The sequence below is a fragment of the Manis pentadactyla genome, chromosome 4, assembly GCF_030020395.1.
Source record: "Manis pentadactyla isolate mManPen7 chromosome 4, mManPen7.hap1, whole genome shotgun sequence".
Classification (NCBI taxonomy): domain Eukaryota; kingdom Metazoa; phylum Chordata; class Mammalia; order Pholidota; family Manidae; genus Manis; species Manis pentadactyla.
Window position 1 is genome coordinate 167,577,189 of NC_080022.1, and position 19,405 is coordinate 167,596,593.

Here is a 19,405-nt window from a genome sequence, read left to right on the forward strand (position 1 = left end):
ACTAAAAATTTATCTTGCTTTGCACGTATCCTTTGCAAACAACAATTCTGCTTTGGAACTCTTAAGTGGAAAGGTAAGAGGTGGGAGAAAGGGAAGGGGGCCAGAGACCAAACCCCCAGCAGAATCCCTCTGATGTCAGAACTAGAAGTGCCTACAACTGAGACCTTTCTCTGAGAGAGAAGGACACTGAAACTAAAACTAAATGTCAGCAAAGTGAACTTCTCAAGGCCACAAAACCAGTGAGTGGTCACTGGGCTCAGACCATCCATAGCTCATTCATAGCTCTCTCCTTGGCTTCTGATTCTGTGTGCCAACAGAGGGAGAGGGACAGGGGAGCAAGTGACCCACGCCACATTCCTGGTATTACGGGTTATGGTGAGTAGAGGGCCAAGAAAACACAGTGGGTGAAGACATAATAGTAAGTTGTTTTTTTCCACCCAGAAGCTTTTCATAATAATAACTAATGTTTATATAATGTTTGAGCATTTACATGTGAATTTTCATTTAATCTCCACAGAAACTCCATCAAGGGGGGGTGGATTATTATTGACCTATTTTTACAAATCAAACACAGATTCAAAAATGTTTAATTACTTGCTCTTGGTCACGCATCCAAGAAATGGCATGATTAGGACTCAAAAGAGATGGCAAGCTCCAGAGAGGCAGTGGCTATGCCTGCCTCAGTGGTCACCGGACCCCAAGGCCTAGCCATTGCTGAATGGCTAAGTGAATCTCAGGACTGGTTTAGATTCTCTGAGTTGTTCTTCACAAAGCTTTTAAACTAGGGTCCTACCACTACAGAGATCACTTACATAGATAGCCCTCAGTGAAAGAGGTACATGTAGACATACAACCTGCTCAACAAACACACATAAATCCAGCTCATACAAAGATATACTTCCTTTGCTTGGAGCAAAAGGAATGTTTATCAATGTTTATCCCAGGACCTGGGTTACAGGCCTGGACACTTCAGGAAATGGAAAAAGGCAGCATTCCTTACCCTGCCTTGGAGTCCGTAAGTGTTCCCCTGTGTTGCTGTGTGCTCTGCGCAGGTGGAGATATCCCAGATGGCTGACAGAAGTCAGCCAAGAAAGTAGGTGGACAGCAGAGGGCGCTGCAGAACTACAAACCTCGCATTTTTGGGGTAACTGGTTCTGGGGGCCAGAGACAGCTGGGAATCTTGGGTGGTCTTCTTGGCCTCAGGTGTTCTGTAATCCTATTGTAAGTTCCCTTCTTTCCACCAGAAATCTGAGTGACATCTAAGAGGTAGCTGAGGGGGAGATGGTAAAAAATAAAATCTTTGGAATCAGACAGAGCTGGGTTTGAATTACACCACACCTTTTGAACTGTGGGTCTTAGTAACTCTCTGAGCTTCAGCTTCTTCATGGGCAAGAAAGGATTAATACTGTTGTGCTAATTAGAAATGAATATTTATCAGAAGATTCTTACAAGGTGTAAGGTTGAACAACCATTCCATACTTATGTATCAAGGCCCTACTCTGTGTCAGGCACAGTCCTTGACACTAGTCCATGATGGACAAAAAGCAAATGTGGTCCCTGTCCTCCTGGAGGTTACAGCTTAGTAGGGAGATAGACTTTAATAACCCCACAGATAGACGACACACTATAACTGTGCAAGTAAGTACAACATAAGAGAGTGGTCTTAGATCTTCATGGGGAGCAAGTGCCCAGGCAGGGAGATTTCCCTGAGGCAGTAAGGAGTAAATTCAATCTGAAGGATGATTAGGAGTTTACTAAGCAGAAAGAGAGAGAAAAAGCCTTTCAAGGAAAGGGAAAAGCTTATGCAATGAGCTTATGTGTGTGAACCCCACAGAGGACTAGAACTACAGGGGAGAGAGAACACGGTGGAGACTGAAGGGAGAGGAGACCAGAGAGAGGCAGGGGTCAGATTACACAGGACCTCACAAGCCTCTTTAAGGAGTTTCGTCTTTAGCTTAAGAACAATGGGAAACTATGAAGGGTTATAATCACAACCTATGGACAAATATCCATTTAAAAAGGTCAAGGTCTCTGGCTGCAGGATTCCTAGCAGATGCTTGACTCTCTTCCCCTCAGTGCACCCTCTAATACTTAAGTTGCTAAATTCTGCTGGCTGATCCTTCCTCTCTATCCTCTATATTCAACATCACTCATGGGATGATTGCAGTAGTTTCCTAACTAGGCTTCCTCCAGTCTTATCTTCTCTACACAAGCAGCTTGATTTTATTTGATCTTCATAACATGATTTCAAGTAAGTACAGCAGCAATCCTTATCCCTATTTTGCAGATGAGAAAACAGGTCTAGCTGTGGAGCTGGCTCATGCAGGCCTTGTGAAAGCCAATTGTTAAAATTTCAGGTATTTTGCAAGCCAGTTGTTAAACAGCCACTCTTAAAAACTATACACTTATAATTACACGATACTAAAACAAGGGTGGTAAATTATCAAAAGCCATCACTTCCTAATTACTTTACCATTATTATTTACCTATGCTCTTGGGGTTATTTATGTTACTACATCACATGATGAAACTACAACCTAATGGTAGACTACTGCCCATCTCTCTTTAACTGTGTTCAGTAAAGTCAAGTCGGTAGATTGAAATTACCCATGGTGGGAGGATTCACTCTATGGAAACCAGCAAGTGTTACAAATCAAGGATTTATTGTTTTGTCAATTATGTAGACTTAAGAAAGTCATGGAGAAAGTATTAGCCATTCAGATTTAATTTTAATGTGTTATGCCTATAGCCACTATATTGTGAATAGCACAAAAACTGAAGAAATATTCTTTCAGTATTTAAAAATCGCTTTCTGTTTCAGCAAAGAACTTGCTTCTGTGAGTGACAGCTAAGATTCTTTGTTTCTCATTTTCCTCTTACACTGACATGTAAGAAAACATCAACATTGATGTTGCAATTACACTCCTTGGTCAATTGAAACCACAGGTTGGCTATCCTTTGGCGAAAATCAATGAAAGGATTCTGTAAAAATCATTGGTTATATGGAATTTGCAACTGTATATTTGTTTATAAGTTGTGTATTACACATCTTTTACATCAGTACAATTTATAATAAACATATATACTTGTTCACAGGTGCATAAATTCCCCTTCTTCCCCTACAGAGTTGACTGTCGAACATTTATCAGTTACACCACTGGGTCTGTATGTAACACATTCAAATATCATTCCATAAATATTCACTGGATGCCAGGGGATACACTTAGTCAATGAAGAAATGACTCCACCACGGTCACATATCGCAAGCGACATAGGCAGGACTAGAACCAGAGATACTCCCAAGGCCAGCAGCTCTCTCCTAGGACCAGATCAGGCTTTCCAGGCCCGTTCCACCTTACGGGGAGGTGCGGCTTCGACCTGAGCGTCCGGGAAGTGAAAAGCAAGGGTCGGGCAGGAGACCAACGGTCGGGCGAGGAACAGTTCACTGCCAATAGCGGCCCAGGCCGCGCGTAACGTCCCCCTTCATGAAGGCCGGCGCGTGCACACCCCCGGAAGTGACGCAACACGGGGCGGTCCTCGGTGGCGGCGGCGCGCGGCCTGGGCTCACGCTGGGCTCCGCGCGCCCCCCGCCCCCCTCTATGAGGCAGAGGCCGCGGCGGCCGTTAGCGCTGTCGCTCCGGGGACAGCGGCGGGCGGGGCTCCCGCGGGGCCCGGCCTAGTCCCCACCCCAGCCCGGCTCCCAGCCGCCCTCCCTCTCTCCCTCTCCCCGATGCAGGGGGCCGAGCTCCGGGATGGCGAGGCGGCGGCGGCGGCGGCCGCTTCGTACCGCGTCCTGAGCCGCCTGCTCGGCTATGGAGAGGCGGCCCCCGAACCAGGCCCGCCGCCGCCGCCCCCGGGCCATGGCCCCCAGCCACCACCCTTCCTCGCGCGGCCCGGCCCGCGGGGCTCTCGGCCGCCGCAGCTGATGGTGTTCCGCAACGTAGGTCGGCCGCCGGAGGAGGAGGACGCAGAGGCAGCCCCAGAGCCGGGAGCCTCGGACCTGCTGTGTCCCCGGCACCGCTGTGCCCTGGACCCCAAGGTCCTGTCTCCGGGATTGGCGCTCGAGCGAACCTGGGGCCCGGCGGCTGGACTAGAGGCACAGTTGGCGGCTCTGGGGCTCGGGCAGCCGGCAGGGCCGGGAATCAAGACGGTCAGTGGGGGTTGCTGCCCGTGCCCGTGCCCCCCGCAGCTGCCCCCTCCGCAACCCCAGCCGCCTACTGCCGCCCCGCAGGCCGGGGAGGACCCCACGGAAACGAGCGACGCGCTGCTGGTCCTGGAGGGCTTGGAGTCGGAAGCGGAGAGCCTGGAGACTAACAGCTGCTCGGAAGAAGAGCTCAGCAGCCCGGGCCGCGGAGGAGGAGGGAGCGGCCGGCTTCTGCTGCAGCCCCCAGGCCCCGAATTACCCCCGGTGCCCTTCCCGATGCAGGACTTGGTCCCTCCAGGGCGATTGAGTAGGGGCGACCAACAGCTGCAACCTCCCCGGCCGCCTCCTCCTGAGCCCCTCCGGCCGCTCGCAGGCCCTTCTCGGAAGGGCTCCCTTAAAATCCGCCTCAGTCGCCTCTTTCGCACGAAGAGCTGCAACGGTGGCTCCGGCGGCGGGGATGGGGCCGGCAAGAGGCCGTCTGGAGATCTGGCTGCTTCAGCTGCGAGCTTGACAGACATGGGAGGTTCTGCGGGCCGGGAGCTGGACGCGGGGAGGTGAGACCGGCTGTGGGGCAGGCTGACAAACTTCCTTTTCTTGTTGCTTTTCTTTTGTTCTGCTAACACGATTCTGACAGTTCTTCTGATACGGTCTCCATAAGGAGGCAGAAACTTGGGATTGAAGGTGGTGACATTACCCATTAAGTCAGCAATAATTGTGGGAACAGCTTTCACTCTTAAGAGTTCACCCCTCCATCCCTGGACACTTCTCAGCTGGTTAGCATCTCTCTGAGAGAGGATTTGAAACCACCTTCGCCACCTCTATCTCCCACTCCGGCCTGGCTTTTAAAGTTTTCCCAAGGTGTCTGTCTACCATTACTCCTGGCCTGGAGGGTGCTGGAAATATTTGGCCTTTGGGGCAAAAAGTTGTTGCATGTTGGTTATTTGACCACCTTGTTCGTTATTTCTGTGTACTAGCACCCTACCCCCTTCACACTCGTGCATACAAGTGATGTGACATATAATGTGCAGTTGTAGGCCATCAATCCATTGGGCATCTCTGTTAAAGTTGTAATGTTTTCCTGGTTGGTCTCTTAGATATACTTGGCATCCTAAGCTGTGTATTGACCACTATCTGTAAGGATAGAAAATAGCTTTGCTCTCAAGTCCATGTGAGAATTCTAAGTGTGAGGTATGACATTGCTGCCTGAATTCTAGGCCAGTTGATGAAAATTCCAAACCTAGACATTGAGGTTTTTTTTCTGCATCTCTAAAGGGTGGACTGCTCTCTGACATCCAGTGTTAGATCTGTAAATTAGAAGGCTGTCAACTTTCGTGTCAATGAAATGAGAGTCCATTGTGGCAACTGCTTTTGTGGTTTGCGCTGCTGATGAGTGGGTTCTTAGAAAGATTGGAATTAGTTTTGGTGCAGCTTGTGTGATGGATTCTTGAGACACATCACAGCCATACTTAAGGCCAAAGAACAGGTAGATGAATAAGGTGAGAACATTACTGTGCACCACAATCACATGTGGAGCTTTGGAAGCAGATCAGTATGTCTAAGGGCCTAGGAATTTGAATCTTTAAAAAGCTCTACCACTTGATCCTGTAGTGTGACCTGGACTGGAAACCAGGCATCCATGAACTTGTCATTTCAAGGGAACTTGGGTACTCCAAGAGGAAAGTGTGAGGTCAATTTAACTTTGCTGCCATTTCTGAACAGCTGTGCCAGGGGCTCTTCTTGACCCTCAGACCAAACCAAACTCCCTCAAGAAGTAGGTTGATGCGTGTTGCCCCTTTAGGTAGACTTGTGTTTCTGCATTTGCTTCCCAATGAACTCATGCTGGGAGCTCAGGCCCCAAAAAGTGTGTGGCTGCTGAAACAACTTTTTTGTAGTTGGCTCTACATTTGATGCTCCACTTAACCAGTAAAGATGAAATTTTCATCAGATGGGGGAGGGCAGGATTGAAGCTGAGGGTAATAACATAGGATAGATTGCTAATTTTCTTGTGGTTTGCTTTGCCTTTGTTCTGTATTGACCAAGACTTAGTCTGAGATTCCAGAGACGCCAAATATGAGGTGTGGCGTGAAATTAGCTGCTATGTCTAATAGGTTAGGAAGAGGAAAAGTCATATAACATTATACGGTTTTTTGCCTTTGGAAGCAGAATTTTATGGTCATTGGCTGCTCTGTCACCAACCTTCCCAACTAAGCACAATACAGATTTCTGCTGCAGAGCAAATTGGGCTATAGCTCTGCAAAGAAGCTTAGTTCAGGGCACTGGAGAATTACATTTTTTGGTCCAACGGCTTTTTCTGATGAATTGGAGAAGAGCTAGGTATTTGTGTATGAATGGTTGGTTGACTGCTGTTTGGAGGCAGCATGTTGTACAGAGAATGTGAATGTCTAGATTTCATTTACAACTCCAAACATCAGCTGTGGGATGCAGGCCAATTTTGAGTTCTTGCTTTCCCCCTTTTTTAATCTGTAAAATGGGAATGATTCCTGTCTGTTCCTGTCCTTTTGGAAAAGAGTGAAGACAAGAGAAATTGAGATAGAATATTTTCTGCTTTGGAAGAGAAGTAATAAGATTGAATTGGTAATTTTTTTCTTTTATGCTGAAGATTTGGTGCTGTTAGATTTGCTTGTTAACTTTTCCACAGCTTACTATGTGCCAGTCTTGCTGGCAGCCTCGCAGCTGTGAGAAACTTGGTAAGTCTGGCCAGGGTAGTTGTGATTTCTGTGGATCTGCACCTCCTAAGTAAGCGTTCTCTGTTGGGAGGAAGGATGAATTTGGATTTTTAGCTTGCTCCCTTGTTTGATTGGTAGGACCAGGAAGCCATGAGAGAAATGTCAGCCTTTTGCCAGAAGGTATATGCCTTCCTCCTTATTGTTGGTTGGAATTAATTATGAGTTTCTGCAGTCTTTGCTGTATAATTTGGGGCTTTTACAGTAACCTCTGGGCGTGATTCTCTCTGCTCTTCTCAATACCTTTCTCACAGCTATCAATAGAAAGTACTTTGTATAATCATTTTATAAGGCTTAACAGTTTCCATATTTTAACATTAATCAACTTTAGTTCTTTAAAGAGGCTTTAGAGTCTGCTAAGTGGATCTGCCTGTATATACTGGTCTTAAGCCTAGTAGGAGTTAGACAATTACTTTCAAGTGAAGGAAGAAATGGGCCCATCAACTAATCAGGTTTCTGTTCTGGAGAACTGGGCTAGGCCTTGTAACACACATATGTTGGAATTCAAAGAGCTGGGCTTGATGCCTGTGGGCTTCAGTGTAATATAGAATTGCTATTTCAGGAAAACCAGTGAAGTTCCCTTGTCTGTTTCACATATGTTGAGCTGATTGTCTTTCTTCGTACTTGGTGAGAAATAGCATTTGATCTGACCTTTTTGAATCATCATATAATACACACTTGGTGGGAAATGGGCACCTTGTTCATTTTTCAAGTTTTTTTTCTGAGTTAACAGTTGAGGCTATTACTAGCAGTCTTCATAGCTGTGAGGTGGAAAAATGGAGAACAGTTCTATAGTTTCCTATCTATTTGTTTGGAAAAAAGACACAGTTCTGGAAAGAGAGGCAGGCTGCCTTGGCATCGCTTTGGGGCCCTGCTGTTGTGGACAGACCTGGCAGACATGGGAAACTCTTCTCTCTGTTTTCTTGGGTCTTCAGGTTTCAAATGGTCTTTTTGAGGAATAATATGCCATTCTGAGAGCAAATGATTTTGTGGTGTGGTGAGGAGGTTCTGACTTAATGTTTGGGTTTGGGGTCCACCCACCATTGATCTATTTAACTATATTTCATGAGGTGGTTGTGGTTGGCAGCTCTTTTAGAATGAGCAACCTGGCTTCAGAAAATCTCTGTGCGTCCATTTGAGTCTTGTGTCTTCTTAAAATTTTCCCCACCATCATTCCTAAGGTTTTAGACCTTGGACTATATTGCTTGGCTTTTCCCTGGAAGTTCCCTCCATTGGTTCTTTAGTTGGTTTATGATGGAGTTTTGGATCTGACCTTGTTGCACAGATGTCTGTGTATTGGAACTAAAAATGAACACATGGTTTTTGTGCCTGTAGCACATGAACAGACATTGGCTTATGACGTGTTGGAAATGGCACAGGCTGGCTGACTTGGCACTGAGTGCTTTAGCAGGGGCAGAGGTAAAGTGTGACCGCAAACCTGATTTTTGGACATCCTAGTTTGGAAGTTACTGTAGGAAAGGACGTGTAGGACATCAGTAGAGGGGATTTATTGACAAGCAGGAGGGCATTATTACTTCATTGTTTATACTTTAGGGTTCAAGGAATTTGAAAAGTGGCCAGTGGTTGTATCAATGTGGTATTGGCCTATCTAGTCTAATGCTTTTACCTCCTTTTATTCCACAGATCTGTTGCTATACAGTTAGTCATTTACAGAGTGCAAATGGATAGAGATATTCTGTCCCTTTGCTACCTGCAGCACAAGCAATACATAGTAACACAAAGGACCACGAGCCTCAAAGAAGACCTGTGTCTAACGTGCTCTGCTGCCCCTGTCCTATCCTGTCACCTGAGGCCTACCCCACCAAATCCCATCCCACCCCACCCTTCAACTCGTCTGCTGCTGAGAGTCAAGTGACCCACTGGCAAAGTTACAGTGACTTAACTTTGCACCCTGATATTTGTCAAGGTGATCTATATTACATGGGACTGTAATATAGAAGCATCATTTAAAAATGTTATCAGGGCATTTATGTTGCTCTCCAAAAAACAGCACATCCAGCTTAGGTGGGCTTTTACAATTTTAAATGTTTCATATATACAAAACATAGTGTGTAAAGTATATGTATTGTGATAATAATGACATGCATACCTAGGTACCCATCTCCAAGCTTATTAGCAAATAGAATAAGTATCTTCCAGGACCCCTGTGTGTTACTTCCTGATTACAGCTCCTCCCTCCCCTGCATACCCACCATCCTTAATTTTATGTTAATTATTCCCTTGCTTTGTTTTTTATAGTTGTTTAGATTGATCTTTTCATGAATGGCTGCCGTTAGGATGCTGTCAGGACCCTTGAGGCAGAAACCGCTTTTGATTTTTAGTTAGGCGGCATCTTCCCGAAAAGAGAAGGAAGTGCTCATGTTCATTACTAGCCTTTCAGCCTCTTAGACTTTCTACCTCTCCAATTTTCCAGCTCTGAGTCCCCTTTATTTGCCAGAAAAAGCCATCCCAGGGCTCTCAAATGGCCCTGCCTGGTTTTAGAGTCATATGTATTTTTCTAGATCCTAAAAACTATGATTTTCTTCTTCAAAAATCTGTGTGGGTGGGAGACAAGATGAGCTGGAGTGAGAAGGCCCCCACAAGACATGTGCATTTGGGCACTGCCATTCTTCAGTGCTTGGCACTGCAGAGAATCGTCCCCAGCATGGGCAGATGGCAGAGTACCGCAGCTTCCTTTGAAAAGAGGCAAACAGCCAAATGGCTGAGGTGTGAGCCTTTGAGAGGCCAGTGCTTTACATTCCTCTTTGTCGAGCTTAATGTTGTACCCCCAAGTTATCAAGTGGAAATCAGCTTGGAAGCTCTCCAGTCTTAAAAGTCCATGTCCAGTGGAATTAACTTTCCAATCCAGCCCTTTGGTATATTGAAACTAAGCTGCAGACTGTCATGAGCGACTTTTGCAAACAGAGGGAGTGTGTGGTGGTGTCTTGCTTTGATGCAGCCACCTCTCCTGTATGTGCCATGGGTTGAGCATTCACGGTGGGCACTGCTGTTAGATTTCTCCCCTGTCAGCATGGAGGAGGTTGCTGAGGGAGTGTAAGATAGGTCAGGAGAGGGAATCCAGCTTCTTAGCTACATCTGAATAAGGTCTTCCCAGTATGGGTTTGAAATTTTGTTTGAAGTTCTGAGAATCTCAGATGTCGATGTTAAAACCTAAGTGCATAAAGACCTTCCACAGTCAAGTAGTTTTAAATAAGATTTCATTTTGGATTTTCTTTGCTTCTGCCCCCTCTATTGGTACAGTTGAAGTTTTATTTAGTCCTTTGGGTGAGAGTAATTTTGGAAGGTGAGCCAGCTATAAGGCCTGGAATCAGGCACTCAATTCAGGGATGGGATTTTTCTTAAAAGTCTGGTTTATTAAGGTGTAGTTTACGTACCACCTAAAATTTACATTCTTTAGATGTCCACCTCTGTTAATTCTCATGCATGTATATATAGTCATCATAACCTCTGCACCAGTCAAGTTACAGCATATTTTCATGGCCTCCACAAGTCCTTCCCCTTGTAGTCATTCCCATCATCCTGAGGTGAGCTTTTTGAGCTTAGCACAGTTCTAGCCAGAAAATCTTTGTCTTTGGATTTCTTTCATTTCTCACTGAAGAACAGGTTGAAATTGGTACAAAGTGAAGTTACCTTTGGTGTATCTGTTCACAGGAGATTGGGTTTTCTAACTGGTTCCCTGGAGCTGGCAGCTCAGAGAGGGGAAGAAGCTACCTTCTTTGGGTACCAAGTAGAGCCCCTAACCTGAGGAGACCCCCTTGTAGCTGATGGCTTTGACCCATGCCTTGGGGGCATTTGTGCATGTTGTAATGTTCACGTGTCCACGTGTGTTTGTGGCTCACTTTGGGGCCTCCTGCCCATAGGGGCAGGCCCAGAGGGAAAGCTGTTGTTCTGAGGTGGCACCTGTTCAGGTCAAGAGCTTTTTTCTTGGCTCCCATAGGAAAATCAGCTCTACATCTGACTTCCTTCCTCTAGAATGGACTTGCTAATTACCACTCAAGGTGTTTTACTCTTCTAATGTGCTGGGTGTGGAGAGCTCCAAAGGGATTTGTTACTTTGTAGGCTGTGAATTCTGTAGCCAAATCTATTTAAGGGATTGTCTTAATTATTTCATTCTTCCCCTTTAAATATTAGGCTTTATTACAGAAGTGTTGCTGACAATGACTCGGGTTTGCTTTGTTTCTCAGTGCGTCTGGAATTGAGTGTTGTAGTGATTTAAATGCATCTGTGTTCGTTGTCCACACCCCCTTATTCTGTGTGTGCTTTCTCACCCCCTAGGAAACCCAGGTTGACACGAACTCAAAGTGCCTTTTCTCCAGTCTCCTTCAGCCCCCTGTTCACAGGTAAGAGTGACTTCCTTCTTTTTTCTGACAATCAAAAGCAGGAGTGTTGGGAGAGCTGTCAGAAGACCCCTGCAGGTTCACCGCAGAGGGAGCTCCAGGCCTGTCTGCAGTTACTTGCTTCACCCCATGCCTACTCGGTTCAGGATGAGGCTGTTTTTGTGGTATGGAATGTGTTCTTGACTGGCTGCCAAATAGTGTGAGGGTGAGGCCACTTGCTGGTAACAGGCAGCCTGGCCATTAGGCAGTGCTGAGTGCCGTGGCATCACATGTAAATTAAAGTAGGAATTACAAGTTTTTAGGCTCACAGGGTATGAAGGTCTCCAGAAGTCATATCATGCCTGTCCCCACTTGCAAGGGAGTTCATGGACTGTCTAATACACTTGATCCATCTAGTCTATTTTTAAAGACTTCAGGCAAAGGGGATTACATGAACTCTTGTCTTACCCGTTTCAGGGGCTCATAGTTCTTGCAGCTGTTAAGAGTTCTTCATTATGTCTAATTTAAGTCTTTCCTCTTGCAGCAGGGAACACAGTTGCTTAAGAAGGAAAGCAGTTGAATACTGCCTTCTCTCTAATGGGGAACTTAAGGAAGAACACCTTTTGTTATGTCAGATTTGAAGCTCCTGTTGGAAAAAACTGCAGAGAACAAGGTCTTTAGCACACTGTCTCAAATCTCAGACATTGAGCCCTCCTCATCAGTTGTGGCTGAAAAGCCTTTACAAAAGAATCCCAATTTTAAACTCTTGGAGATTGTGTCCCTCAAAAAGATGGATGAAAGAAGTATGATTTGGGAATAGACATTAAGCAGGCTCTTGGGTCCCATTATTGCCTAGATTGCCGTGAGCTGTCAGAACAAGTGAGTTGGTGCCTGTAACAGGCATAGTTGAAGAAGGGGGTCTCTGTTCTTACCCCGTCCAGAATTAAAGGACCTTATCCTGTAGGAGCACGTCTTTCTAGCTAATAGTTGTTTCCTCAAAGTAAGGAACCACCCACATTTGTAGTTCAGACAGCCTTAGATCTCCTGAATTATATCCTTTAAGTGCTATACCTACAATTTAGACCCCTCTGGCCCTTCAGGAAGCACGCTGTGTGGGCTCATTGCATTGCTGAGGGCACCTCGGCTCTCAGTACGCTGTATGCCATGTCTAACACCAGCTTCCCAGGACTTCCACTGATGACTTTTAGAAGAGCTTTTATGCTTATCTTACTTCGTGTTCAAGGCCTTTGTAAAAAAAAACCCTGTGTATTAGATACTGAAGTTTTCTAATTCTAACTGAGGGGCTAATTCAGTCTCTTGAATAAGAAAAAGGTGTTGGAAATAACACCCTAAGGGCCAAATTAGAGAAATTCCGAGTTCTGACCTAAGGGTCACACCCACTAAGACAAACCTATTCTTGGCTGTCAACCTTTGTTAATAAAATACCCTTCATCCTCTGATGACTCCAGTGGAGAGAGGTTATGTGGTTTTGAGTGGCCAAAAGGATTGTAGATGGCAAAGAACAGAACTGCATGAATGCTGGGAAATAAGAGAAACCACCTGCCAGCCCCCCCAAGTTCCTACTGAAAAGCTTCCTCTAAGCTTACCTGACTTTTGGCTGACTGTGGAAGTAGTCAATTAGGGTTGTAAATACACTTTCAGCCTTTGTAGCCTTAGCTGTTAGGAACTACTTGATATCTGAAGTTGGTTCTCTCATGAGTGCATATTCTGCACACTCTAGAAAGGAAAGCCATTTTGGAAGAAGTTGGAGCTAACATCAGGACTTATGTCTGCATTCAGCTTGCTATGCAGCTCTTAGAGTTTTCTGGCACTTGCTTTCCATGTCCATGTGGGCTCTTAACAAGCCACTTGCCTTGCTTCCTAAGGCAGAGACTGGTATACAAGTCTGTAAAAATAAATGGTATGACCCATTTGAATAAAGACCCCTTGTTCAAGGTCATAGAATCAGTGGCAGAACCACAATTGGCTGGCTTTTCCATTGTTAGTCCCATATTTTTGTCCTAAAGAAACTGACCTTTAACAGGGCAAAGAAATGATAGAATTTAAAATTGACTTCCAGGTGTTTGGTATGGTTTCAGCTCTGGCAAGCGTTAGATTTTGAGCTTTTTGAGAGCCAGCAATCTCCAGCCTCCCTTGCTTGCCACCTCAGCTTTGGGCAAGGTGCTTCTGTAACATGCTTGCTCTGTGAATCCTTTAGGTGAAACTGTGTCACTTGTGGATGTGGACATCTCTCAGCGGGGCCTGACCTCTCCTCACCCACCAACTCCCCCTCCTCCTCCGAGAAGAAGCCTCAGCCTCCTAGGTATAATCTGCCCCCCACCCCCCTGCCTTCTTGCCCTAGTGGGAGGGTGAGCTCTTGGGACCTGTTGTCCTTTACCAGGAGCCAAACAAGCTCCTGGATTTCTGATAATGGCCCAATTTTTTCCTGTCCCTTTCTCAGCACTCATATCCCTAGGTGGTTAAATGGGTCTCTTACCTGCATGCTGTAACATTTACTGTCCATGTGTTGATTAGACCTGTGTTTATCTTGCCCTGAATCTACTGCTAGTTGACTGCTTTAGAAATACACTTACTTCCTGCTTTCAAGCAAAGGAAACCAGATTAAGATGATTGTTGCCCTCTGTGCAAAAAGGCAAGGCGAAGGTCAGGCCGTCTTGCCCCAGAGGGCAGCCTGATGATCCTTCTCCTTTTCCTCTGCTTCACTTCACTCATTCTGTGCTCCTATTTCTGAATCTCTTGCTTTTGTTCTTTCTTCTAGATGATATCAGTGGGACGCTGCCTACATCTGTCCTTGTGGCTCCGATGGGGTCTTCCCTGCAGTCTTTCCCCCTACCTCCGCCTCCTCCACCCCATGCCCCAGGTTAGCTTAGCTTAGAGGCAAGACTTGCAAGAGTTGGGAGTACAAAGTGATAAACTTTTGAAAGATGGGAGAAATCTATTTAAGGAAATAACAGAATCTAAGAAAAAGCTTGAATCTTATCCCCTTGGCTGGACCAGAACTCCTTGGAAATGAGGCCAAGAACTGGTTTTTCTAACCTGTTTTCTTTATGGAGGTGAATCTGACTTTTGTTAGGGATAAAAATCTTTAATTTTTTGTCTCTTTGCTGCTGAGACTGTATTGCAATCCTTGAGTAGATATCACTTAGGAAATTGCCTTATTTTCAGGATACCTAAGAGGTTTGATATGTTGCTGGTTTTCAAAGTTCTGTGGTTTCTCTAAACTTTTAGTGTTTACTGCAGCCTTGTAAATAAGTACCAAGCATTTAGTAGCCCATACCTGCTTTGCCAGCCTCCAGTACCCAAGGAATAAAATGAATGAAATCGGCATTCTTTTCTACTTGCCTGGCAAAATCGTTAACTCTTCCTGGGCAAGTAAGCGAGTCACTATTTCCAAGGCTGCCTTACCGGCACTTCACCTCGAGGTGAGAGAAGTTGGAATCAACTTCTCTAGGCTGGTGAAGCCCCTGAAGTAGTCACCTTAGTCAGGTTAGTGAGCAGCTCTCCTACCCCTTTCCTGGGGTTAGAAGCCCCCACCCATTCTTCACAGCTTACACGAGCCCACACAGCTTTTTGTTCCAGCCCATTCAGCTTTTCCCACTGCTTTGGCTTCCACCCTTTCAGCTTAGCTTCTAATGCCTTGCCCCCCTCTTCAGTTAGCATCTGTTTTGCGGGGAGGGTCTACTTGGGGATGGGAGCAATGAGAAGGTAAACAAGTGACCACCACTCTCTTGCTCTGCAGATGCATTTCCCCGGATTGCTCCCGTCCGAGCAGCTGAATCCCTGCACAACCAGCCCCCCCAGCACCTTCAGTGTCCCCTCTACCGGCCTGACTCAAGCAGCTTTGCAGCCAGCCTTCGAGAGCTGGAGAAGGTAGGTGGTGCCTGAGGATAGCGGCTTGCCCCCTGTCCTACTTCCCTAATTGTGTTCCGGGTTCTCCTTTTATTATTTTTAGAGGAAGAGTAGTAATCTTGCCTTTGTATTTATAGTGACAAGACAATATGTTGCTATTATCAATTCCATAGGAAATGTTGTAAAACTGAATCTTGGAAAAAAAATTGTGAACATGATGAAGAAAGGTTATAGAGAAATGTTTGCATAGTTTAAGCTGATTTGGGACCCAGTTCCCTCTTCTCTCCTTTGCAGGGCCTTAATAATCTGATTGTAGAACTATTCTTCTGTTACTTTGGAAGGATAAAAGTCTGAGCCTGATATTTGTTGCTAATGATCAAGACAGTCTTAGTGGCTTTATCTATTGAAATGTTTTGGAAATGGGGGCAAGATTGTGCTAAAAACTTTGACCTGTGTCTGTTGTGTTAACTACTTGATCACTTCTTATCTTTGGTAGTGTGGATGGTATTGGGGACCAATGAATTGGGAAGATGCAGAGATGAAGCTGAAAGGGAAGCCAGATGGTTCTTTCCTGGTACGCGACAGCTCTGATCCTCGTTATATCCTGAGTCTCAGTTTCCGATCACAGGGTATCACCCATCACACTAGAATGGAGCACTACAGAGGTAAGAGGTGCCAGTGTTTGAAGAACAGCTTCCTCCCCCTTTGTCCTTCTCTGCCTTTGCTATCTGACTTTTCATAGGAAGGGTTCACAGAAAAGGAACTATAAACAGGGGAGAAATCTCATAGATTCAATTGAATGTTGTTAAGGGCACTGGTTTCCATCACAGAAGAAATGTTGGCAGGGGTAGGGAGGAAAGTAAGGGTTCCATTTAAAAGTATTCTCAGTGTTTTGTCTCCTAAATAGGAGGTCCTGTAAACAAAGCCAATAAAACTCTCTTAGTAGAAGGAAGAAATAACCTAGGACCATTGGACAAATTCTCCTGTGCTTTGTTCATAATTAAATTAACATTTAGAGATACTGTGTGTTAAATCATATCTACAAAGAGAAGAAATACTGTCAATTCTGTGACTGTTTGGTAGTGGGTTTCTTTGCCTGCTGGTCACATCAGCTCTTCCTGCCAGGCAGCATGGTGATGGTCATTTCTTCATTGTTCAGCTTTGTAGTCTCTTAGGAAATAGTCATCAGAAGTCTGAGAGTTAGTGGGATTGATGTACTTTAGACTGTCTACTTCATTCCTGAGGGTACCTTCTCATTGTGGTCAGATTGGGGTTAATGCTGCAGTCATGTCTGGAAGCTTCCTTGCTAAACAACGTCTGGAGTGACATCCGGGCTTTCTGTATTTGACCTGGACCAGAAACTTGCGATGGGCCTTGGTGGTAGGGCTGGGTAAATACATCTCTTGTCAAAATGCCTGCTCATGCTACAAATTTAAGAAGTGTAGAGAACTTTGGGGAGTTGCAGGGACTTGCCCTTCCTATCCTTCCACTCTCTCACATGTGATCAACCTTAAGTGAGCTGCATTAGACGTTGCATCTCAAGTAAGAGTCTGTTTCATGCTCAGCACCACCATGTTCTGCTGAGTTATTTGATTTCCTTCTCTTGTGGTGCAGGCAGTAGCTGGTTAGGTCAGTGAAGCTTTGTCCCTGATTTCCTCTGCTCTACCTCTGCATTGGAGATGCATGAAGAGAGGAATTCCAGTCCAAAGACCTGAGAATTAAGTTGCCTAACTGTGGGGTAGACTGCTGTCTGTTTTCCTGCTATTCCTAAAAGCAGAAATCAAACAAACCAAAAAACAAAGTGCAAGATAGCATTTTAGAGTGAAGTATTTTTATAAATCTGTTAAAATGGTAAATCATTAGGCCATGGGAATGATGAATAAATGCTTGACCTCTAGGTTTCTGATAGGTGAGATGCCAGGAATGAGAGAACTCTTTCAAGTGGTTCTCCAATTACTGTTTGTTCAAAGGGACTTTTCTTCCTTGAGTAAATGGAATTTTTAATAGAAGTGTTATGGACTTTTCCATTGCCAGTTTGTAATGGAACATTTGTCTTCATTTCGTAAGAGTAGCTTGAGAGACTCAAATCTGCCATTCTCTGTAGTGATTAGTATCATTTTGGTGGATGATTCCTTTGGTTACAGAAGTTTAGTTTTTCGAGTTTTTTGTTGCTGTTTTTTAAGTCATAGTTGAGATTTCCTTTTACCTTTGTGATTCTGAAGTTCGGGGTGGGATCTTTATAACATGTTGGGGCTTTGGAAGTTAAAGAAGAAAAGACTTAGAATTTGATTTTTTTGTGCCTACCACATGAATAAGTGAGACTCACAAAAAAACAATGTTTTGTGCTGTTCTGTCTTTCCTCCACTATTCCATGAATACTTGGAAGCTAGATCTTCTTGAGGGGATGTCATTTAAACTTGGTTTTGCTATGACAGTCTTTTCTTATGGTCTATGATTTAAGGATTGGTGATTATGCTTGACCAAACATTTTTATATCTTTTTTTCTACTTGAATTTATTATTTATTTATTTAACAAAAGCCTTGTAGTACCTAATTTATGCCTTACTAAAGGTAACATCTTCCTTTCCATTAATTGTGTAACAAGCAGGAAAAGATGACTTTTTAGGGACCTTTATCTGATTAAGTTTGTCCACCAACTACCAGCGCAGAAGTGAGAATCATTAAAATGTTGAAGTCAGCTTCCCAGATCTTTTTTAAAGTAAGTTTTACATTTTTTGCTGCTCCTTAAAATTTTCCATTCAGGAACCTTCAGCCTGTGGTGTCATCCCAAGTTTGAGGATCGTTGTCAATCAGTGGTGGAGTTCATTAAAAGAGCCATCATGCACTCCAAGAATGGGAAGTTTCTCTATTTCTTGAGATCCAGAGTACCAGGTAAGGCTATAATTGCATTTATTATGTAATGTACTTGGGTATGATCCAATATGGTACCAAAATGTGCCCCTCGCCCTAAAAAAAGGCCACACTTACTTGCAGCTTTTTTTTTCTACCTTGTATAGTAACCACTCTTTCTAGAGTCCAGTGGTTAATTCCCTGCCCTTGTTCATTAATCTCTCAACATATTGACAAGGAGTCTTTGCTTCTCTGACCACATGAATAAGCAAACTGATCCTGTCCCCGTTGTCTAGGCATCATGTGAATATTTAACAGTCGAGGTGTCTCCTTGTGCCTGATCCAGGTGTCTTACACTTACATGTGGAAAAGGTGAGGGGTCTCAGGTCATTTCCACAGGAACAGGGAAGGTGAAAGAGTATTCACTGAAAGGCAATGGTGAGTGTCAAAGAGGCTGAATTCAGTGGCCAGTGTGCACTGAATTTTGTCCATTCCTAGTAAACTTGCTGTTAAAAGAGTTAGATGCTTTTTGTTGTATCTTGTCTCCCACCAGTGTTGGATATAAAGACTTCCCTCAGCCTAAAAGGTCTGGGCAGTTCCCATGCCTGCTGGTGTGGTAGAGAGGTATGTGTGTAACCTTTTCTGAAGGGGGAAAAAGGGATGGTTTGGAAGAATCTGATTTTATATTATTTAGAAAAGTAAAATGACAAGCTCATTAATTGAGGAATTTATAAGATACAAAAGAACTTAAAATGAGAACTTCATACTTTCCTATTGAATCAAATTAAGATCCTTAAACTTGTTGCCAAGAAATCACTCTTAAGAAGCAATTGTAGGGGTGCCTCAGGCAGAACATCAGTAAGAGGATTGAGCCAGGTACCAGAAATGTGCTTTATAATCTTGGTGATTTAAATAAGGCATGACAGGGTGCAAACTGTATTAATTCTCACTTTGTTTAGTATTTGCCTCAGTGATGTCAATACAGTTGGGTCTCATGCAGTTGACTTGGCTAAAGGGAAAAGATAGAATTCTTTCTCATAGGAATTGACTCTGCTTAGCAATTTTAAAAGTTTGTAGCTTGTGGTGGGTTTTTATTTAACAGATATTTATTTTGTAACTCAATATCAAAAATAAGCCACATCTACCCTCATAGACTCATAGACTCACAGCCCAAAGAGGTTATAAGTAAAAAGATAAAGGAAAGAGCACATGCTCATTCAAAACGAGGCATGGCCCGGAGGCAGCTGTTTGGGGGTGAACCAGAGAAATCACCTAAGAGGATTCTGGAGTCTGGAGCATGTTTCTACTTGTAGAGCCTTGAGAGACTTCTGGATTCTTAAACTCCTCAGGTGTAGCTCATTTTGTTCCACAAATGTGCCTTGTCTACAGAAATTTTAACTGAGATTCTTAACATTTTTAAAGGCTAGAGCTTGTAATAATTGCTTTTATTTATTGAGTGC

General features: G+C 44.4%; 1 protein-coding gene across 2 annotated transcripts in view; it reads left to right on the forward strand.

The window, feature by feature from the left end:
• Window positions 1–3,526: 3,526 nt before the first annotated feature.
• Window positions 3,527–19,405, forward strand: part of SOCS7 (suppressor of cytokine signaling 7) — a 32,422-nt gene continuing 16,543 nt past the window's right edge. The window contains exons 1-7 of one of the 2 annotated variants that reach the window (XM_036930382.2): window positions 3,527–4,698; window positions 11,185–11,249; window positions 13,444–13,548; window positions 14,005–14,106; window positions 14,986–15,116; window positions 15,592–15,760; window positions 17,859–17,987. In XM_036930382.2, coding sequence (XP_036786277.2) covers window positions 3,731–4,698; window positions 11,185–11,249; window positions 13,444–13,548; window positions 14,005–14,106; window positions 14,986–15,116; window positions 15,592–15,760; window positions 17,859–17,987 — 1,669 coding nt within the window. In that variant the 5' untranslated portion in view covers window positions 3,527–3,730. The remainder of the gene's footprint in view (window positions 4,699–11,184; window positions 11,250–13,443; window positions 13,549–14,004; window positions 14,107–14,985; window positions 15,117–15,591; window positions 15,761–17,858; window positions 17,988–19,405) is intronic. The other variant, XM_036930383.2, reaches the window with a different exon arrangement.